We start from the raw sequence: 23,693 nt of genomic DNA on the forward strand, positions 1-23,693 counted from the left end.
TGTTATAAATATTTATTTTGTGGTAGTTTTCTATTGTTGTTTTGGCTATACCTATCTCATATTGTAGTATAACCTAATACTTAAGTTTTAATTTTCTTTGTTTTTTATTTAATCTTAACTTTCGTTATAAATTTCATTTTATAGTATTTTTATTTTGTTGTTTCGGCTATATCTTACTAATTTTTCATTTTGTTTTCGCGATATATCGATGTGTAATTAACACGTTTGTTTTAAATATTTATTTTGTGGTAGTTTTCTATTGTTGGTTCGGCTATACCTATCTCATAGTGTAGTATAACCTAATACTTAAGTTTTAATTTCCTTTGTTCTTTCTTTTATCTTTACTTTCGTTATAAATTTGTCATTTTATAGTATTTTTATTTTGTTGTTTCGGCTATATCTCATCGTGTAATAAAACCTAATACTTTTAAAGAAACTTTACGAAACACGGTTTCAATTTCTTCGTTCGTTCTTTTATCTTTTTTGTAAACATAATGCCTAGAAAAAGAACTCAGCTTTCACGACAGACAGCTACGGCAAAACGGCTGCGACTTTTGCGCAGCAATGAAACAGCGGATGAAACTATGCATAGGTTGGATACTCAACGAGCGATCAATGAACAAAGCCGTGCTAGAGAAACTAGTGTTGAGCGTTCGCAGCGGTTGGCCTCACAAAATTTCCGAACTTCGCCAAACCAACAACGGGAATCAAGTGCTGAACGTTCCCAACGTTTGGCTTCACAGAATTCCCGAACTTTGGCAAACCGTGAACGGGAATCAAGTGCTGAACGTTCCCAACGTTTGGCTTCACAGAATTCACGAACTTTGGCAAACCGTGAACGGGAATCAAGTGCTGAACGTTCACAACGTTTGGCCTCACAGAATGCCCGAACTTTGGCAAACCGCGAACGGGAATCAAGTGCTGACCGTTCTCATCGATTAGCTCAGCAAAATGCACGATCAGCAAGGAATAGAACCCGCAGGCAACATAATTCATTGAATTCTGCATTTGCTTATGATTGTACTCTTGACTATGCTGAGCTAAATGATACTGATATTGGCAGAATGGATAAGATATGCAATTTATGCCAAGCAAAAAAATGGGTAGCTGAAGCTCCTGGACTATGTTGTAGTGGTGGCAAAGTAAATATACCTAAAATACCGGAACCAACATTAGTTTTTAAAGAATTGATATCAGGCTCACATCCATCCTCAAAGCATTTTTTAAATCACTCAAGACAATATAATACACTTTTTCAGATGACTTCATTTGGAGCCAAAGAAATTCGTGAGGGAAACTTTATGCCCACTTTTAAAGTCCAGGGTCAAGTTTATCATTTGATCGGTAATTTACTTCCAGCTGAAGGTGCACAACCAGAATTTTTACAAATATATTTTGTTTCTCATGCAGATCAGGTATCTTTGCGCTCAAATATAAACCCAACCTCGCAAACCGACCTTATCGACGCTCTACAAACGTATCTTCACGATCATAATACGTATATTCAAAGTTTTAAATATAATCTCGAAAATAGACCAACGGATGATTTGAAACTTATTATTCATGCTGATGTGAAACCTCATAACGGGCATCGAGGTCGGTATAATGCACCCATAGTAGATGAAGTAGCTGTTTTTTTAATAGATGAAGACAAAGGTCCCCGAGATATTGTGTTAAATGCGAGAGATGGTCGACTTCAACGAGTTTCTGAAATTCATAGATCTTATGACCCACTTCAATATCCTTTACTGTTTCCCTTTGGAAATGACGGATACTGTATAAATATTCCACAGCAGAATACTGCTGCTAGATCTAAAACTGTATCATGTATGCAGTTTTATTCCTTTAGACTCATGGTTAGAAGTAATGACTTTAACAGCATTCATTATTTCAAAGGGTTATTCAACCAATATTGTGTTGATATGGCAGCAAAAATGATTTCTGAGAGGCTTGACTTTATCAAAAAAAATTGAGAGCAGAAGAGTTCATTCATTTAAGAGATGCCGTGGTTAATGATGGCAATATAAACGCTTCTAACATTGGCCAGCAGGTTATATTGCCGTCGTCATTTACAGGATCCCCCAGATACATGAATGAGAAAAGTCAAGATGCCATGACATATGTCAGGAAGTTTGGAAGACCAGATCTCTTTATTACATTCACATGTAACCCCGAATGGCCAGAAATAAAAATTGAATTATTACCTGATCAAAATTCTTACGACAGACATGATTTGGTTTCTAGAGTATTTCATTTAAAACTCAAGAAAATTATAGACATAGAAGAAAAATATCTTTGGACCATCGAAAGCCTTCGTTTACAGCGTAGAATGGCAAAAAAGAGGTTTACCTCACGCCCACATTTTATTGTGGCTGGCGAACAAAGTACAACCAGATTCTATAGATGCAATAATATCGGCTGAAATACCTGATGAACAGCAAGATCCAATTCTTTATAATATTGTCATAAAAAATATGATACATGGTCCTTGCGGATTTCACAATCCTGCATCACCATGTATGAAAGAAAACATTTGTTCTAAAAAGTACCCAAGGCATTTTATTTCTGAAACACAAACCGGGGATGACGGTTACCCAACTTACAGGCGCAGGTCTCCAGATAATGGTGGAAACACCGCAATAATTCGTGTCAAAGGTACAGAAATGAGCGTGGATAATAGGTGGGTTGTGCCATATAATCCAGTGCTATCACGAAGTTTCAATGCACACATTAACGTAGAGTTTTGTCAATCGGTCAAAGCTATTAAGTACATCTGTAACTATATTCATAAAGGCTCTGATCAAGCCACATTTTCTTTACAAAATAATAATGATGAAGTAGAAAAATATCTAAATGGTCGCTATATAAGTTCCTCAGAAGCGCTCTGGAGAATTTTCCAATTTCCTATTCATGAACGTTTTCCGGCAGTAGTTCATTTAGCAGTTCATTTGGAAAATGGACAAAGAGTTTATTTTTATGATAATGAAAATCTACAAGATCGCGTCAATAATCCTTCATCAACGACACTAACAGCGTTCTTTGATCTTTGTAAAAGAGACGATTTTGCAAAAACACTTTTGTATCACGAAGTACCCCAGTATTACGTATGGGAAAGAAATTCATTTTCAAGAAGAAGACGTGGGCAAGATGTTGAAGGATATCCCGGTGTAAAAAAAGACACAACTTTAGGCCGTGTCTACAACATTCATCCAACACAAACTGAATGTTATTATTTAAGAATGTTACTGCAACATGTTCGCGGTCCAATGTCGTTTGAACATCTAAGGACCGTTAATGGTGTTATTTTCCAAACTTATCAAAGCGCTTGCAAGGAATTAGGTTTACTGGAGGGAGATGAACATTGGCAAAAGACCATGTCAGATGCTGTCATATCCGAGCCAGCCACAAAATTAAGAGAATTATTTACCATCATCCTCATATTTTGCCAGCCATCTGACCCCTTAGATTTATGGAACAAATTTCGCAATGATTTATGTGGAGATTTGTTAAACAGAATGCGTAATGAGAATCAGGATATGACATTAGCATATAGTGATGATATATACAATGTTGGACTTATCATAATTGAAGATAAGATTCATGAGATTTGTGATAAGTCATTAACTGATTTTGGACTTCCTGCATCAAAAAGGAACAATTCACATAATAATTTGGATCCGTTGGAAGTAGCATTGCGAAAGCCGTATGATGTAAATGAATTAAATAATTATATTACTGAAAATGAACCGAAATTAGTAAATGACCAGGTGACGGCGTACAACCGTGTTATGAACAGTGTTCATTCTAATGAAGGAAAAATATTTTTTTTGGATGCTCCAGGTGGAACTGGCAAGACTTTCATTACTAATCTTATATTAGCAAAAGTTAGGTCTCAAGGAAAACTCGCTTTAGCTGTAGCGTCGTCAGGAATTGCCGCAACTTTATTAGCAGGTGGACGCACAGCTCATTCCACTTTTAAACTACCTCTAACTGTTTCTTTACAGCAAGATAGCGTATGCTCTATTCGTAAAAATGGCCCTTTGGAAAAAGTTTTGCAAGACGTCAGTTTAATAATCTGGGATGAATGTACCATGATCCATAGAGCTCATGTAGAGGCTCTAGATAGGACTCTTAGAGATATTAGAAGCTGTGACAAAATCATGGGTGGTATTACTGTTATGTTTGCTGGGGATTTTCGACAAACTCTACCGGTAATAGTAAGAGGAACTAGAGCAGACATTGTAAAGTCTTGCCTTAAAAGTTCCCCGTTATGGAAATTTGTTCATACCTTAAAACTATCTACGAATATGAGAGCACATTTGGTGGGAGGTAGTACAAATTTTTCTTCAAAGTTACTTTTAATAGGAGACGGGAAAGTACCTCATTTTGAAAATAAAATTGAAATTGATCGCGATTTAGGAGAAAGAGTGACTAGCATTGAGGAACTTATATCGAAAGTTTATCCTAATATTGTCGAAATAGAAAATAAAGATTATCAATGGATGTGTCAAAGAGCAATATTGGCGGCGAGAAACAGTAGCGTTGACGATATTAACAATCAAATTTTAACTAAACTTCCAGGAGATACAGTTACCTACACATCTATCGATAATGTAATGGATCCAGAAGATGCGGTCCATTACCCACAAGAGTTTCTTAATTCTTTAAACCCGAGTGGCCTTCCCCCACATTCCCTCAAATTAAAAATAGGTGCCCCAATAATTTTACTCCGAAACCTTAAACCACCAAATTTATGTAACGGAACCCGACTTCAAGTCAAATTTCTGCGTGATAACGTGATCGTTGCAATCGTTTTAACTGGTCCAGCAGTCGGTGAAACAGTGCTTATACCTCGGATTCCGATGATTCCAAATGATTTACCTTTTAATTTTAAAAGAATTCAATTCCCTGTTAAGTTATCTTTTGCTGTAACAATTAATAAATCACAGGGGCAAACGTTTAAACACGTTGGAATTGACTTACGTGAAGACTGCTTTTCACACGGCCAATTATATGTCGCGTTGTCAAGATCGGGTTGCGGAGAAAATCAGTATGTTCTTCTGCCACAAGAAAATAAAACAAAAAATATAATTTACGCAGAAGTACTTTAAAATATTTTATTCTGTTTGTTGACGCGGACGAAGTCGCGGGCAACAGCTAGTGTTAGATAAAATTGCCATACTGGGTCATTTTCGGGGACCATATCACCGCACATCAAGCCAAAATGTATAACAAAGGACCACATCTCTGAGGCTGACATGTGGATACTATTTTTTTTAAGATGTATTTCGGAAATTTCTGGGGTATGTTAGTCACAGTTGGTCCATAATCATATGACATGATACGGGAATTTAAATCGTCAAGCGTAAATAAACTTACAACCTGTGTAAAGTATTTGATTATTTCTACCATGTCGAATTTGCACACTCCCTCGAATAGGTCGTGCATTATGTCCACTGACAGATTGTGAACCACATGAAAATCCGGCAGATCGTGAAACACGCAATCTTCTTTGACGCCTGTAAGAGTACAATCGTTGATCATAACGTCATTATTATACGATTCTTTATTGCGTAATAGTTGTTGATTTTCAACGCAACTCTTTTGCATATCATATTTATTCATCTTGCAAAAACGGCAATAAAAATTGGCGCTGAAGCTCTCGACAAACCCAAGAATCGTGTTAAGACCCAAGTTGTCTCCTAAAATTAATCCAAGCTTAAAATATAGCATTGTGGAGCCTTTTTCCAGAACAATTTCAATTCCTTCATTCTCAAGTAGGAATAATTCTTGGATCAATTCTTTGAAAACGGCGTGGTTACCAAATTTTTTCCGATCATTTGCGAAAAAAAGAAGTGCATGGTACATAGATGAGATTGATGAATTGTACTCAGGTGGAAAACAAGGTACACTGACATATGTACCTCCCAACTTATTTTCACCTGCATGACTTCCTAAAGGATTTCCTACTTCAAATTCGTCAAAGAAGAGAAATAACGGGAGGACTATCTTTCCTGGTAGATTCTTTAGTTTAGATTTCCACAAGCTTCCTTGAACGAAGTTTGATAGAACACCAGTCTCACTTTCTAATTTTTTTTTTGTAATTCATGGTTTCATCATAAACTCGCGGAATTTCAAATATTGCTTTCAAAACACGCCTTAGAGGAAATATTTGCCCCGTCACTTGAACTTCAGCAGTATTCACATGACCGTCAGTAGCCTGAGTTCGTTGGAACGTTCGACCTACAATGTACGATCTCGGAAGAAACAAATAACCCTTATTGGAAAGCATACCAAAACGTTGGTGTTCGGTTTGAACATTACTGAAAGCAGATTCTAATAGGTCAAATTTTTCGCACATTTCAGAAATAATATTGGAAGGAATATCTTTAGAATTCTTTACTAACACTTGTAGTTCTTGACGTAAAAATTGAACCTTGTCTTTATAAAATGAATCAAACAGTTTTAAAATGGTTTGAATATGGCTTCTTGGTAAAGTAGGTAGGCTATACAAATTGGAAATCAACTTCAGAACATCTGTCTTAATCTTGGCTTGGAAATCACAAGGCGTAGGTTCATGAGAATGGTCTTGTGATATTACTGCACTCTGAATGGATGATAATCGACTCATGTCCGGATTTTCGAGTGGAACAACGTTTGTTGGTGGAGGCGATGGAATATTAGATGGGGTAGCAGTTTCTATGGCTAAAGCATCGTTCTGTGCTGACCAGTGCTTTCTATAGGAATTAATATTTGTAAATATCCGTAGGCAGTGATTTTCTCCACAACGAAATTTACTATTGCCGTGGAGACGATGAATCATTTTCAAATGCTTCCATAAATCACTAAACTTCCCATAAGTTGTATTACAAATGTAACAAAGCGGCATTTTTGTATTTTAATGCGTTATCAAAGTACGGATGCGTACGGTACGGTACGATTAATTATCAACTTAAACCTAATAATAAATGATCTAAAAAATAAACTCAATAATCAACTTAACAATAGATAGTTAACCGTTCGTGTGTATAACTATTTTACGAACCAGTTTGGTGGGCCAGGGGCACTATTCCTGAGCTCTGTCGAACGTTATTCGTCTACGAGTGATTCGATTACTCGATATTCGGCCACGAATAGATTTGTGCATTCTCGAGCACCCGTCGAATGGTCGAAGTCACCATACGAGCATCACGTGTGATGCATGAAGCGAATGCAATGTTGCCGTACTGTCAAGATTATTTCTACTAATCGGATGGAGGAACGATGGGAAAGGTGCGGGAAAGTGGCGGGCAAACACTTTCGTTTTTGTAAACGTAAACATAACAATCTCCGTTGCGAGGAATCAGATTTAAGTGGTGAGAACAACGTTTCATATTATATCAAAAATAATATCGTACTTTATGTGTGCCGGTAGTGGTACCGGTGCAATTTATATGCATGATCGATGTATAACCCTGCGAGTCAAGTTTTTTATGACGATGAGAATAGAAATTACAATCAAACCTTATTCATCATTATTCAAGGAACAATATTTCAATAATAATCCCAACATATTGTAACATGGCTTCATGACTCATATTTCTGTATAGCATATAAAGATGGAACGTGTGGGGAATCCAACTCAGGATCAGAAAAATATGTTGGTCCACTTCCTACAGCAGCATCCGGAGTTGGTATCTGGAAAATTCAATAAAGATTTCACATATAAAATGGGGCAAAATCTGTGGAAGGAAGTGGCCCAAGATATGAATGCAATACCAGGTGCAAAAAAAGATTGGATGCAATGGAGAAAAGTAAGTAATATATCTAACAATTCTTCATACATACCGTAAAATATTAACTCACTTTATTTAAAGACAGCTAAACATATACCAATATTTTTGATAGTGCTGGCAAGATATGCAATCACATGCTAAGAAGAAAAAGGCCAGTAATATGCGTAATGCTTGTAAAACCGGTGGAGGTCCAAGTGAGACACAAACACTGACACCACTTGAGGATAGTGTTGTTGATCTGGTTGGTCCAACTTCGATTATCGGTGACACGACTGTCAATGAATCGGAGACAACTTTTGTAAGTACCTCATCATAGTGATAATCAAATTATTCAACTTACTTGAATTCTACAAATATTCCAGTTACCTGACTGTCACGATAGGTTCCAACCTTGGATGACAGCTATCTAATCTTGTTAAGTTTTTTAAACAGGAATTCAGGCAAAGACATTTATGCTGTCAAAAAATTTTGGCTCATTGAATCATCATTCAGTACAAAACGAATTAAATATTTAATATTTGTAATAGAGAATTGCCCTATTTCACTTAATTACCAAAATTTGTATTATATCACAGAGTTTTACGTAATAAATATTCATACAGACTTCGGCTCTTTACAGGTCTTTGACTGCACTGCCCCATCTGATCAGATTGACGAGTCATCAAATTATGCACACGAAGAATGGAATGATATTAATCATAATAACGTTGCACATGATGAGGTCTACAGAAAACAGCTTGTGACTTCAGTGTTGCAGAAACGTATCTGCCAACCCACAGCGAGAGAACAAGGTACTTCGAAAGATGTGTGAATTTTGATTTCTATCCTCTGATCGACGAGAAGATGTATTTATTTTGGGCATCGAAATGCCCTACTTGAGGAGATAAAAGTGTGCATTGTGCACCATCCAGTATCTTATAGGTTTGGAACGCACACTCGAGACCTGACGGATGTTACTCATCAGTGGGTGGCGAAATGCCCGAAAAAGACGAGTTTTCGTTCATTCCTAGTTTATAATTCTCTCTTTGGGCAGGGTATACATCTGTATTTACACCGAAGGAAAAATCTTGCATGTTAATGAATTGACAAATATTAATCGTTAATTTTCCAGGCTCAACGAGTACTCACATTGGTACAAATGTAGCAGTAGGATGTAGCAGTATTTCGATGGACGACAACATAGAATACATAGCACCTAAAAGTAAGTTTGACGGTAGCAGCTTAAGTCATCTCGAATAGTTATTGACAGTTCTTCCGCCTTGTCTCTTCAAGAAACAATCTTAATTATATGCAGGGAAAGTTTCTGAAGCAAAGCAGCCTCCTGTAAAGAAGTTAAACACTTCAATGCGCGATAAAGATAACAACCACTCGGCCTCACCTGCTAGTAGACGTTCGTATTCTTTCTGTCCCACCAATTTCATCCCTATATATTGATGTTGTGCTTTAATGGAATTGATATGTTGCAGCTGTATTCTCACGCTCCAGGCCTATATCTGCAGCCCGTCGTCTTACCGAAGTTACGAATTACACGAAAAACCTCAGTTGCATATCTGAAAAAGATTTGGAAGTCCGTAAAAATTATTATGACAGCAAGCTAAAGATCCGTAAGGATTATCATGATGCCAAACTGAAGCTTCTGAAATTAGATGTTGCCGCGAAACAGCGAATAGCGATAGCTATCGAAAACTTGAAGCAGGACATACAGAAAAGCACGCAGGAGGACGCGCAGAACATGCAGGGAAGCATGCAGGAGGACACGCAGGGCATCCAGGATATTATGCAGGAGGACCAGCAGGACATGCAGAAAGAGTATCTTGAGGAGTATCTGGAATAGTTGAATTATAAAACTAGTTATCTGGTTTTATTCGGACACTCCTCTCATTATTATTATGTGGGAAAGAGATACCAAAGTTTTCTAGTCTCCCACATTCAAATTTACTGGTATATTCAAATATTCATTTTATTTCGATTTATAGTATATATTTTTTATTTTTGTGTTTATAAAAATATTGTGTTCATTCTAATAGCAATTTAATTTGAGAAAAAATTTCGCACTATTCTCGCTTGTTTGATTCTTGCGTTTGCCAAGTCTGGATTCACTCGACGGAAGACTGGTTCTTCATGAACATTTGCATCATACATGCCAAAGTCAAGTTCTTCGTATGGCTCTTCATCATGTGGTATAACAACATTGGCGTCTAAACAGATATTATGAAGTACCGCGCAAGAATTTACTATTCTTGCAGCGACACTGGGGATGTAATGTAATACTCGATGCTTCAAAAGACATCTGAAGCGCATTTTGATAAGTCCATTACATCTTTCAATAATGCAACGTGTTCTAGTAAAGCAGCTATTGTAGTTGCTCTCCGGAGTCTCCGATGCTGCTTCAAGTATTGGTGTCAAAAGCCATGGTTGTAAGGCGTAACCAGAATCCCCTGTAAACCGATGAAGTACAAGTACTGTCGCATACGGATATACAATTAATACCATACATATATAACAAATTCTCCAGCAAGTGGAATTGATCATGAACACGTGCATGTAAGGTCTGGAACAACGGTAACACATTTAAATTGTTCCAAATGAAGCTATCGTGTGAACTTCCGGGATATTTGGCATTCACGTGAATTATTTTCATACCCGAATCGCAAATCTGCAGAAGTCAAATTGTATATTCTATTCATAGTCTTACTGGAGATTCAAGCTATAACTTACCAGTTGTACGTTCAATGAATGATACCCTTTCCGATTTACATAAACGTGTTCGGGATACACATTATCATGCCGACTTGGGGGGACTATTGCAATATGTGTACAATCGACACAACCACATACTCCCGGGAATCCATAATCTGTATAGAATCTGGAAATTCCAACGTTGCTCTTACTATCGATATAGTATGTAATTTCTGATTCATAATTGAAAGCATTTCCAATAGAAAGTCGCCTGTTTGGACAAATTCTCATGCAAACCTGTTACGGAGGCTTTCCAACTCCGGAATACTCCTTGGGAAGTGTACCCATTCGTTGAACATTACAGGATTGTTGAGTAATGAATTAACGTCTCGTAGACAACGACTTACAGAAGGCTGACTACAAGCTAATTGGTAATTGTAACCAACGTCCATTTGATAACTACCAGACGCATAACATCTGAGCGCTGTAAGTACCTATAATGGTGGTTGAGATTATATATTATTTTTTCACACGAAGTAAAAGTACAAAGTGAACACTGCAGTTAAAATTATAACAATCATATAAGATAATTCCAATTACACAATGTATTCGCAGATCGCCAACAGACCTTTGTTTCAGAAGTTAAGGCGGAAGATCGACGGTGAGGATTATCATGCAACTCATCGAATAGATGATTAACTTCGTTGCTAGATCTCTATTCAGCCTAAACAACCGTATGAACTGATCGTCGTTCAACTCAAATGGATCGCGTTGACGATTGTAGATTCGTCGTGGACGCTCCTCAAGTATTTCTGCGTTTTCAAGCAACTCTACAGCATTCCAGTTAATCAGACGTTGTAGATCCATACTTGTTATAAAAGTCACTGTGTTCGTCTACTTTTGCATGATTTTTAGTCGAATTATTGATTTCGAATGGTTTATACCCATGCGATGTGATTCAAACGGAATTATTCGAATTCGAATATTCGATGATCGCTCGAGAATACCAACATGGATAAGTCATTCGAATATCTAGGGAATTCGCGCACGAATACCGTTCGATGGAGCTCAGGAATAGGCCCCCAGATCATTGATGAGGGTCGTTATGCTAGGGATATTTTTTGCCGTTTCGTCTGTCATTTCATAAATTTCTTGCTGTACTACCAACCAGGGTAGCTCTGCCTCACGTGGGTATTCCAACTGCAAAGCGAAGAAGCACTGGAAAGTAGCATCAACGGCAGCTAAAACACTCTCCACACGGTATTTGATAGTGTTCACGCAGACGAGGCACTGTTCTATTGCCTGAAGATTATCGCCAACAACTATCGCGATCGGTTGATCTGTTAATCCGTACTTTTCGTGCTTCTGTTTTCTGTTAGACAATTCCGTCTCAAGTTCGCTGATGCTCTGTAACAAATATACGGCTAAATTAAAATTTTCTTACTGGCGGACAGTCTCGGTTATACCAGATAACTACAAAGCACTAGTAGCCAGTACATGGCGTTTATTTGAACATCAGGAGAGAAAACCCCGAGATCAGAAAGTGCAACGTTATAATATTTGTAGATGCCCTAGGTTTAAAAATTGGACTACATTGACAATATGACGGTCGAAATACCCAGTATAATATTGAAAAATAGATTGAACTCACCGTTACGTGCAGTAGGAATTCGTTCTGTACTTCCGCTTTAGTTGGTCTCCAAGACGGTTTAGTATTCCCCGCTTTGATCAACGATTTTATGAAAGGACATGGTAAAAGTAACGGTAGGAGTCGAAGGGCAATCACCGCTAGAGAATCTACACGTATAATGTAATCTTATACTCCGCACGACAATTAACGGGCCACCCTGTTTTCGCTCCGAAAAACGTCCGATTTCGAAGCCTCATAACTGCTCGAGAAATTGAGGTAGAAAGTTGCAGAAAAAATAATTTTGAAGCTTGAAGCTTCACCTTTCACATGCTTCTTGTCGATTTGAATTACCTTCCTTTGTTCACTAGTTATACTTTCTTGACTCAAGTCACGCCGAAAACGTGAAGTCAACTTTTGACTTTGAGAAGGCGCACGGGGTGTTTCAGTCATCGGATTTCAATTTTTCTGATGTCATTCCAACGGTTAAAGTCCCCCCTTTCGAAAGCGTTTTTTCAAATTTTCCGTACGATTGTTTGCATGAGTTATGCGACTATGAGGCTTCGAAATCGGACGTTTTTCGGAGCGAAAACAGGGTGGCCCGCTAATTGTTGTGCGGAGTGTATATAGTTCTAAACGCGGAAAAAAAAGCACGACAATTAGAATGGCTAATTTGGAGAACGATGGAATTACTAATATGTCTCACCAGAAGTAATACGAACTGAGCGTTCGTCACTTTGGTGATTCAAGATGTTTTCTTGGAGAAGATCCAGTAGTGCCTTTACGGATGGATCATTATTTTTTACGTTGAAGCAATAGTTTACAATCCGCTCTTGAAATTCTGGCCATTTTGCACAGAATGAGAGGGTTTTCTCAGGATGTACCACAGAGAAATCTATTTTTATCTACAACAAACGGGATTTCGAAATATAGATGTCAATCGTAGTGTAAAACATAAGAATTCAATTTTGCTTTAAAGCGAGCACCGCCGAGACGCTCTTCAAACTACGAAAAATACTTTAATCACTCACCAAATTCAAACCAAGCGGTTGTTTCAATGTTTTGAATTCCGTCATATACTCCTCGGAGGTCAAACCTGTAGATGTCGTAAGGAGGTTGATTCTGTGTTTGGCTGTTTCTTGCCAATATTTTTCGACAGTTGTCCACGGCTCCAGGCAATTTTTCAGCCAATCGATCTTCACCGTAACGTCTTCACACTCTTCTACAAACATCATACCAATTGCAATCTTTACAGAATAACAATTATAGGTAGACGAGAATGACAAAGTTCGTTATATGAAACCCATTATTTATTACTTGATTAACTGAAATATTATGCCAGAAAGTCTACACTGACAATAAGAGCGTGTGGCTAACAAGTGTGGCTAGCGAGTTCAGTATTTTTGAATATCATGATAAATTATTTTCCAAAAATGTACGACCCATTTGCAGACGCATATACGATGGCGTAACGGTTAGTTGGTTTTACTGGCGATTTTAATGAGGCTGTAATGTTTTTCGATTGTGCAAGAGTTGAAATTACTAACGTAAAGTTGAAAGAATTTGTGCTTACCAATAGATCTAAGATTCTCTCTATATCTTAAAATTATTGGTTTGCCAACTTCAATACGGCGTTTCTTCGAGGAGAGAACTTCTGAATTACGCAGGAACAATCGATATGCGCAATACTTGTCGTATAATTTCCCTTTGGCTAAGACTCGTTGCTTTGTGATGTTATTTAGCTTGTAAGGTATATAATATGTGGCTGCTTTTTCAGGCGGGAACGTTGTTTCGATTAACTCAGCTAGTTCTATTAGCCGCGGTGTAGGAATTCTACGTTGATAAACAGGTTAAAATCAATGTACATTAGAGTGGTACTTATAAGGGTGAATTTTCAAATTTCTCTTAAACGGTTCCAATTTTTGAAGTGAAACTTTTTTGCGCGCGTGAGAGTAAAATTGTAATGCCGAATCGAGTGGGACGTTTCATAATAATAATATGCGACACGACTTTGATGCATAAAGAATAGAATGGCCAGTGAGAGAAAAAGAGGGAATTATGCTATATTCGTGTTGGGCTGGTTTTCTTTTTCTCTTTGAGTCATCATTCGTCGTTTCCAGATAGAGATGAACGTAATAGAATGAGACAAGAACGGTTAGAGTTGATCATGAGAAAGTTAAAAAATCACCCTGTTAAAGACCACTTATTTGCACATAATATAACAAAAATTTTATGAAATACCATATTACTGGATTCATATCAAAAATATGTTTGCACAAACGTATGTGTTCAAAAAAGAAGATAGGAATAGCAGATGTTCCACGTACCTAAAATCTTTATATTCTAATATTTCTATCGATATGATAGCCTCCGCCAAAGCTAATCTGGTTTCTTGGTCAAATTTATGCCCCAAACTATGTCGTTTGATGACGCCAATCCCTTTAACTGATTTTTTCAGTAAAGCTAAGAAAGAACTCGATTTTTGGTGGCCTAATGAGAATTCTGCGTCTGATAAACTACCTACGGAGCTTGAACTAGCTGGATGGTTAGCTTGGACGCTGCAGTTATCGCGATCTATGCAAGAGGAAAAAACAACCGGTTAACCAACAGCGCTAATTCTCGTCATAATTTTCCGATTGATTCAATTATAATATATGTACCTGATTGTTCCAAAATATTTCCCAAGTCGCTAATATCGATCACTGGAAAACTATTACTAAAAACTATCTAATAACAAACAAAAACAAAAAAAATCTTGTAATTAATGAACCTTGTCGATTTTCCAAGATTAATACTAGGTCAATAGATCATAATGCAGTAGAATTCAGGGGAGCGTCTTATAGCTTCGGTTTTGCCTAAAAAATATTGCAGTATACACGGCAGTTCGGGTTTTCTACCCATGTGAGATATTCATGTGAAAGAAAACTGTTAAATTCTTACTTCGTTTGCGCTTGTGTCCCTCTCTTTGACGGAGGGATTTGGATTTTTAAATTCCGTTTCCCAATGTCTCACGAACTTGAGTCGCAGGCCTATCTTGGGAATAAGCAAAGCGATTGCTTCTACGTATAAAATTTTGAACGTTTCCTCATCAATACAATTCTCTAGAATCATGCCAATCAAAACATGTATGCGTAGTAAGTCAAAATTTTGCTATTTATTTTTGGTAAACTAATTGATGATACAAGTTAAACTTTCGCAACAAAATCTCGAATCGACTAGGTAGAAAGCAAAAAAAAAGGAGTAATGCGTTTATGCTTTCACATTTCCACGTTAAGCTGTAACCTCAGGTGCAAAAAACATCGCCAATTACATTAATTTTTTCAAATCGATCGCCACCAAAAAGTCGTTCCTCAAGAATAACCGTAAAATTAAATTCTTCGGAGAAAAAAGGATCCAAATCAATCAATATGCTAAGTACATGTAAGTGCATCATGCATAGAAATACTAGAGAGGACTGGAATAAACACGCACAATGAACCAAATTACTGTTTGAAAAAAAAAAAAATCAATGAAGGAAAACCAATGAAATTAAATTAAAAAAAAAAAATCAAACAAAAAATTGGAGAACGTGGACCTTGGCAGGTTAACGTTGTATTGCCATACAAGGATTCTGGAATTTTTTTCCCCTTAAAAGCACCTTTTGCCTACTTTTGCCTTATAAAATGACTCGCTTATTGTGATGTTTTGGTTAACTTAATGCATGGAACGCAAAATTTTATTCATCCAATGGAACCTGGATTTCATATACGCGGAATACTATACCTTCAAAAATTGGAAGAAGCTGATCAGCTAAACCCCAGCTTTGCAATATATTTTTGACAAATTCATCCATTCTATAAGTATCTATTTTGCCTGCATATAATTGCCTCTGCAAAAAATGTTCAAACCACATTTGTTATATCTACACACAAATGATTAAGATTTATATAAGCAGTAAACTCAAATCTTGACTCACCCGCTCAATGACCAATAATACGATGAATAGAATTAATACATACCTGTGATAATTAAATCAGCTACAACAATGCTTCGTAAGGAACGCTTCAACTACACAACCGTATCCAGTCCCGATGCGCTAGAACTAATTAAAAGCCGATTCCCGGCACTTTTTTCAAGGGAGGGGAGGACGTATACGAATATTCGGCAACTGTACCACACGCGTATGGCTCCACCAACTATACAGTCTTGCCGCTTACTACAAGGTCAGGTATATCTATAGCAATGGTAGTCAGACGTATGGCTGGTACAACCATACGTGCATTTAGGTACGCGTATAGCTATGCTACGTATACAATGGAGGTACAAATCGAATAGAGCGTATAGTTGGATGAGCTACGTATATGCACCCGGGTTAAATATATTAAATATAGCTGATTCAGCTATGCGATCCGTAGTGTATTGAGTGGAAGATATTCTTCGAGTAATATGATATAGTTTTTGATTTTGATGATACGTCATTTTTGATGCAAACACACATTAAATCGTCTCGGTACGAAATAAATATATTTGTGAGAGGAATTAGGAATGCTTCCCACACGATATCTTTGTGGTGTTAGATCAGAAATAAGTCATTCTGCCTGAATCAGTTTTTTGCATATTATTCTGGTCATCCAATGTATTGTTGCACTGAGCACATGCTATCAGCAATAATCGTATCGGTAACAACACGTTATTGTTTGCGAATACAACGAACAGCAGAGTGGCATGACAAAAATTTTCTGTCGACCATAGCAAGAATTGTCCAGCCAGATAAATATTGCTCCTAAACCTCAGTCATTTCTTTCAGTGCATGGCCGATACGGACCTATGGCAGTGGGCTGGTCAGATGTATGAAGATTGCGTTGAATTTGTCAGCAAGGAGTTGGAATCCGATGACGTTAATGGATTTTATTGCCCCGAAGTAGCCAAGAAGTTGAGAGTCCTACTTCCCTATTTTCCACCATACACCGAAGTTATGCGACCGATATTTGGCTACGGGACCGTGAATGCTACCTCGGCGGCTGTCGAGTCGGAATTCAACGATTTAAAACATCGGGTGGCGAAAATTCAAGTGCTGCCCCTCCGTGTGGATAAATTCGTAAGTTGGCATGTGTATCTTTCTCTGGCCGAATGAAGCTTGCGATGGTAGGGCAAAATGATAGTGAAGAACCGTTGCCCGTCAAGTCTGATCAGCCAAACCTCATCCGAACTGATTTGCCGGAGGAAGATTCAAAATTGAATCTTTCGACAGAGCGGGTGGCTACTGCTACAGACGACGCTGCGGAATCCGACGATCAGGATCTGCCGGCTCCTTCGGAACTCATTACCGAACAAAATTGGCGTAATAAAAATGATGAGAGGAAAAAAAGATTTGGATATGCTGACCCCTTACCGCAATATCAATCAGAATGCTATAATTATACAGAGCTGCCAGTCATACCAAATGGAAGAAATCACTGTCCAAGCGTCCGTGATAGCACAGGTCTGGTGCTCCTTCCTTATAACACAAGTGGTTTCGATAGCATCTGTCAAACCTTGGCGATGCAAATGTCGAACAATGAAGTCTGCAATTCGACAGTGATTAATACATCGTCCCGCATTTTCTCCGTCGCGGTCGACTTGATCACCAAGGGCCTCTGCGCAAAGTTCTATAAGAATCGTGCTTTTCTTCTGCGAGATATCGAGCAATTACCCCAGGAACCGTTCCGGAATGATATTATGAAAATTAACGCAGCATCAAATATTGCTAACTTGGCCACATATCTCCTGAAAGACGATGCGAGTTTCAGAGAGACGTGGAGCTGTGAAAAATGTGGCAACTCCGGTTCTCGACAAAATGTTCTGCTCGGTGTCAATTATGACAGATTGTCCCGTGAAGGAGTGAAACATTTGAACGAGGCAATTGCACAGGGCCATCATCCTCCGAAGGAATGCTGTGGGGAAATTCCTCGTCTGCAAAGGACCTACGGATCGCAGGTTGTGTTCGAAAGTGACTGTGGAAATATGCCGTGTCCGCTGCAGGACTTTCCTGAAATTCTGACGATTGTCGAAGGACAGCATTACCGTATCGCCGGAGTCATAGGCTACCAAGGTGGCCAGAGTTTCAGGTCTGTCGGACACTATACGACGTATATACGATTAGCGAACCGTTGAATACATTATGACGATGATCATAAAAAACCAAAGTCCCGTATAGTCGACGATAGCACGGAAGTACAAGCACACTTGTGCATATACGTTATATTCTGATGGGAACCGGAGAAAGCAGACTATTCAAAACACGGAGAATAAGTTAAGAAAAGCGTCAGGGAGGCGTCAAGACATTGATGTTGCTATGAACGAGGATATTGAGCGACTACATACGTGCTTTGTGTTCTCGTGCACCTTGTTCTAAGAAATACATATATTGTATATGGTTCCGATAGACAATTATCGGGAGCACCAGGTTTTCTAATTTTTTATTTTTTAATTTTAGATTGCTAATTACAGGTAATTTGAGTGAACCATGATATTGATATTACAAATTATTAATCCAGAAACTGACAAAAAGCAATTATGCAGGAAAAAAAAAAGTATGGTGTCATGAAAATTTGATCATACGCGACAACTTGAGCGGAAACGAAGCGATTGCGCGTAAAAATCACACATCCGGAACAGAAAAAAAAGAAATTTGTAACCAGTTAAATTTCCCGCCCGTCTCATGGGTCAAGTGCGCCACGGAATTTGAGGAATAAGGAGAGGACCCGGATCAAGACTCTGGGGAAGACAACCAGGAAGACAGTTTCGAAACGTCCGTTGCTCAGCCCACAAATTTGACGTAGAAGCTCGAACGATTTTAAATCATCCGTACTAATAATGAACGTGCAGAATGTAATGTGAACAAATAATTCAACGTTTAACCAATGATGATAATAATAATCGTAATACAATAAATTGTCTAGCCAAGTGATAAATAAGACGGTATATCTGTGTCATGGATAGTTTAATGATCATCCTCAAATCACAACGGTCGAATTTGAAGTGAAAGTAATCCCCCAGGCAGAGTGACATGTAATAAGATACGTATACCGACAATCGCAATTGTGTCTGATCGCACGTATTGAAGATGCAGATCGCTTTTGAACGCATCAATTAGAATATAAAAAGGAAAAAAGACAATATCATATCGACCAACTTGAAAATCGGCGTATACCACCGTAATTTTCAACTGCAAGTACGGCATCAGATCACACACATTTATATTGCCTATGGATTATAGAATGCAAATTGCTGGAACCGTTCACTTATATTCTTCAAGTACCTGGTCAACAGATCAGAGCAATATTAGCCCATGCTTTTAATTATTGGCTAAAAATACGTAAGGACAAGTACATCCTGTCGGGATCTGAGGAGTTCCGATGAGCTGCCCATTCTTCATATAAAAATTTCAATTATTATTAGTATATTATTGTTATGATTATTATCACCTGGTCTATTTAAATAAAACATAAAAAAACTGATCACAAATTAGAAAGGAGCAATCGTATAAAATAATATTTTTCATTCTTGTTAATGTGTTGTACGATAAAAAAAACCCGAACACCGCATTCGCGTCCCATTCGAAGTTAGTTCATTCATTTTCTCTATTTTTTTTTATTGGTAATTATTTCTTTTTCGAAATTCGTTTTGATTTTCAAATTAATTACTGGCTCGTTGAGAGTCAGGAGTCGATCGGAAAGAAAAATGTCATGGGAGTAAAAGATTGTGCTCTTGTAGCACAACTCAGCACAAATCGCGACTTTCCAAAATTAATTTTTTGAAAAGTTGGTTTTTTTCTCAAATCGAATACCGGCTCGTTGAGAGACAAGGGTCGATCGGAGAGAAAATGTCATGGGAGTAAAAGATTGTGCTCTCGTAGCACAACGCAGCACATGTCCTAACTGTAAGAATGTTTTTTTTTTTTCTCGAATTCGGTCCGGAATTTCTCTGGATTTTGAGACCAAACTGTCGATCATGGAATATTTGTGCTTCATTGATCAAAACTTTATAATTTAATTTGAATATATGTATGTAAGTATTATCACATAATTATAAAATTTAATTAAAATGTCAATGCAAAAATGATACACAATTTCCTACACTTTTTAAATAGTTGTACAGATATTTTTTTATATTATTTTTATTTAACCTCCATTGAAAATTATTTTGCACTCATTATTTCAATGTGCTACGATAACATGATTTGCAGTTCATCTTTCTAATATTTAAACGATTAAATTATTATTTTCAGTCAAATGCCACCGAAAAAATCTAATCTCAACAACGTGAGCAGCAAAGGGACACGAAGCAAACGTGTTGAAAAAGCTCAGCAATTACCAGAACACGGCAGAAACGGCACGAGAACGAAACATAGCTACAGTACGAGTACTGGATCGACAAAGGCATCGGATCAGCCGCTCATTAACACGTGCATCATTCGTTCGGCTTGCCTTTGAATATGCACCAGATATTAACTACTCAGCGCATTCAAAAATTGCTATCGGTGGAATGGATAAAGTATGTCAATATTGTCAGGCATTGAAATTTCGGAATGAAGCAGCCGGCATGTGCTGCGCATCAGGAAAAGTTGTGCTGTCACCTCTACCCGCTCCGCCGGAGCCTTTATTATCCCTTCTTACTGGCAATTCAGATGATTCCAAATTATTTTTGCGTAAGATACGCAAATTTAATTCTTGCTTACAAATGACGTCATTTGGGGCAACTAAAATTTGCGATCGTGCATCCGATGGACGTAATTTTGAAACTACATTCAAAATTCAAGGCCAGGTGTACCATAAAATCGGATCACTGATGCCAATGCCTGATAACAATCCGAAATTTCTTCAAATTTATTTTATGGGCGATTGTGAAGAGCGCGTGACGACTCGGTGCCTGTATAATTTTATTGAACAAGCAGAGGAAAGAGCAATTGTGATATTATTGGAAAATTTTTTAGAAGATCACAATCAACTAATTCAATTGATCAAAAGAGTTTCGCCACGACTGCAAAATGACAATTATCAAATCGTCATAAAAGCCGACAAAGTACCATTAGGTGAACATGCTGGTAGATTCAACGCTCCAACTGTTGATGAGGTTGCTGTTATCATGGTTGGTGATCCAGCTGACAAAAGATCTATAAAAATTACACGGCGAGACAACACTGTCAGTACGATTTCGGACATACACCGTTCATATGACACACTACAATATCGATTGATATTTTGGCAAGGACAAGATGAATATCACATTAATATCAAACAGTATGATCCAAATACCGGTAAATTTGACAATTATCTATTTACTTTCTTACTGTATGTATAGATTTTAATTTCGTATTGCATTTTATTTTTTATTTTTTTAGGTGATTACAGAAATAATAAAGTTAGCTCAATGAACTACTACGCACACCGAATAATGGTTAGACAACATCAGGACAATTATATTACGCGTCTCGTTCTCGATGATTTTACTTGTAGTAACGTCAGTTGCGGCATATTTCACAATTTTCAGAGTTTTTTTTTTTTTTTTTGTGTGAGGGCACCCCTGACTGCGCCTCTGGTGCTATCCGGTGGCGCCCTCTATCCTCATATCGTTTTGTTGTGCGACACGAACAACGAGTAAGAGTACGAAGAATCCGAATTATACACAAATTAGCAAGAATTCCGAAGACGCAAATATGTCGAAAGAAAAGAAAAGAAAGAGGTCGAGGTCGAGATCTAACGAAAGGAAGAGGACTGAGGAGACGAGGTTCCAAAATATGCAAACGCAATTGGATAACCTCACTAGCCTTGTGGTCGAGCTGACGCAGAGCATGGCAGCGCGTGAACCCACGCCGCCAAAAGAAAAGAATGACCAAGATTCCCTCCCAGGTAAGAATTATACAGGTTCATCGCCCCCCTCCCCCGTTTTGTCTGCTATTTTTTCTCTTCTCTTTCGGAATCGGCATTGAGAAAATTCTCGCAGTAAGACCAAACAAACCTCGACAAGTTCCACACGAACTTTAGAGGTTAGGTTGCACATCTCGATAAATTCCACACGAATTTCCGAGAAGATGACGGTAAAAAATTGCGTAATCTTCAACTAGAAGATATATCGCCCTGTCAGCGTCAATGAGACAATGACGAACCAATAGGTCAACTCTACCGCTCCCCCTTTTCTTCTTATTTTCTCAACAGGAAAACAGAATGAGGGGGAGAATGAAAATATGACGGGAAGTACCACCGAAACTCCCGAAGAGCAAAACCCCTCGCCTGAAACCAACAAGGTATCAGAGGAAGGGGAGATCGTGGAGCTCGAGACTTGCGAACGAGCTGCAAGGAAAGAAAACTTTCTGGACTTGCTGGGCGAAGACCCAACAGCCTCAAAAGAAATCAAGATTGCGTTCGACGTAGACTTACAGACAAGGTGGAAAAAATGGATGGAAGATGGGTGTCCAGAGGAAACCAAGAAAAAGACCCTTGAAAAATATCCGAGGAAAGCAGAACTGTACACGGAAGCCCCAATGATAAATCCAGAAATCGTTACCACGATGACGGATATAGGGAAAAAACGTGACCAACATTTCGAGTACACGCAAAACTGTGTAGGCTCGGGTATATCTGCCATTGGGGGAGCGATCTCCATGATTCTTAACCCACCGGAGGACGGGGTTGACGAGCAATTGCTCCTCGAGTACCTCTGTGATGCAGGAAAGCTATTCACGGACGTGCATCACCAGCAAACGGTGGCGAGAAAGTCGTTTATCACGCCAATGCTAAACAAGTCAATGAAACCGATAATCGACGCAGCAAAATCGGATGTATGGCTGTATGGCGAAAAATTCGCTGAGAGGTTGAAGGAGGCAAAAACCGTTGAAAAAGCGTGCGCCGATCTCAAATCGGCGGAAAAACCATCCGAAAAGAATAAAACACGGACCCAGGGAAACTGGAAACACCCACCTGCAAACTATCGTCAGGTGGGAGGAACTCAAAAACGACAATCAATGAAGTTCAAGCAGAAGCCGTACACGGGAAGACCGCAGCCCCGACCGTCGTCACGAACATCGTCACAAACGAGGAGGAAATAAGCTCGGTAAGGGTCAAAGCGGGTCGTCTAAAATTCTTCACCAAAAAATGGGAAGAAATCACGACAGATAAATTTACCCTGCAATGCGTTACAGGATACAGAATCCCCTTTACGTTTCACCCGGCTCAAACAATTCCTCCCAAAGAACCGCCTAGATCAGCATATGAGGAGAAGCTCCTAAAAAGTAGCATATATGAGTTACTCTCTATTGAGGCAATCGAAGAGTGCGAAAGTTGCGAAGAGCAGTTTCTTTCGTCGTATTTCCTCGTGCCCAAGCCGGATGGGTCAAACAGATTCATAATTAACCTGAAAAAACTAAATAAGTTTATAGAAGCGCCCCATTTCAAAACGGAGGACATCCGAACTGCACAAAACTTACTATCGAAGCATGATTTTATGGGAAAAATAGATTTGAAGGACGCGTACTATCTAGTACCTCTTTATAAACCGCATAGAAAATTCCTAAGATTTTCGTTCCAAGGAAAATTGTTTCAATTTAAATGTCTCCCATTCGGTCTGAATACAAGCCCATCTACGTTCACAAAGAT

General features: G+C 38.3%; 5 protein-coding genes across 5 annotated transcripts; 4 read left to right on the top strand and 1 right to left on the bottom strand.

Annotated features, from left to right (window-relative positions):
- Positions 1-494: 494 nt before the first annotated feature.
- On the top strand, positions 495-2,800 carry LOC125501892. Its single transcript, XM_048659016.1, has 4 exons — positions 495-1,863; positions 1,980-2,324; positions 2,386-2,680; positions 2,794-2,800. Exons 1-4 carry the CDS (start codon positions 495-497, stop codon positions 2,798-2,800), a joined length of 2,016 nt encoding a protein of 671 aa, XP_048514973.1.
- A 466-nt stretch (positions 2,801-3,266) lies between these two features.
- Positions 3,267-4,963, top strand: LOC125501893 (ATP-dependent DNA helicase pif1-like). Its single transcript, XM_048659017.1, is given in 4 exon segments — positions 3,267-3,635; positions 3,637-3,679; positions 3,841-4,833; positions 4,950-4,963. Coding segments are annotated over 4 exon segments (1,419 nt in total).
- Positions 4,964-7,598: 2,635 nt separating this feature from the next.
- On the top strand, positions 7,599-9,759 carry LOC125501894. Its single transcript, XM_048659018.1, has 6 exons — positions 7,599-7,793; positions 7,888-8,073; positions 8,158-8,566; positions 8,887-8,976; positions 9,070-9,165; positions 9,242-9,759. The coding sequence occupies exons 1-6, from the start codon at positions 7,599-7,601 to the stop codon at positions 9,607-9,609; spliced, it is 1,344 nt and encodes a 447-aa protein (XP_048514975.1). The 3' UTR covers positions 9,610-9,759.
- Positions 9,760-10,025: 266 nt separating this feature from the next.
- Positions 10,026-11,026, bottom strand: LOC125501919 (putative nuclease HARBI1). Its single transcript, XM_048659067.1, has 3 exons — positions 10,752-11,026; positions 10,494-10,641; positions 10,026-10,431 (listed from the first exon to the last, which is right to left on the bottom strand). Exons 1-3 carry the CDS (start codon positions 10,904-10,906, stop codon positions 10,165-10,167), a joined length of 570 nt encoding a protein of 189 aa, XP_048515024.1. The 5' UTR covers positions 10,907-11,026; the 3' UTR covers positions 10,026-10,164.
- Positions 11,027-21,604: 10,578 nt separating this feature from the next.
- On the top strand, positions 21,605-23,659 carry LOC125501911. The gene is made up of 2 exons (XM_048659051.1): positions 21,605-21,950; positions 22,257-23,659. Exons 1-2 carry the CDS (start codon positions 21,758-21,760, stop codon positions 23,144-23,146), a joined length of 1,083 nt encoding a protein of 360 aa, XP_048515008.1. The 5' UTR covers positions 21,605-21,757; the 3' UTR covers positions 23,147-23,659.
- The last annotated feature ends 34 nt before the right edge of the window (positions 23,660-23,693 follow it).

Source organism: Athalia rosae, chromosome 7 (assembly GCF_917208135.1).
Source record: "Athalia rosae chromosome 7, iyAthRosa1.1, whole genome shotgun sequence".
Lineage (NCBI taxonomy): Eukaryota > Metazoa > Arthropoda > Insecta > Hymenoptera > Athaliidae > Athalia > Athalia rosae.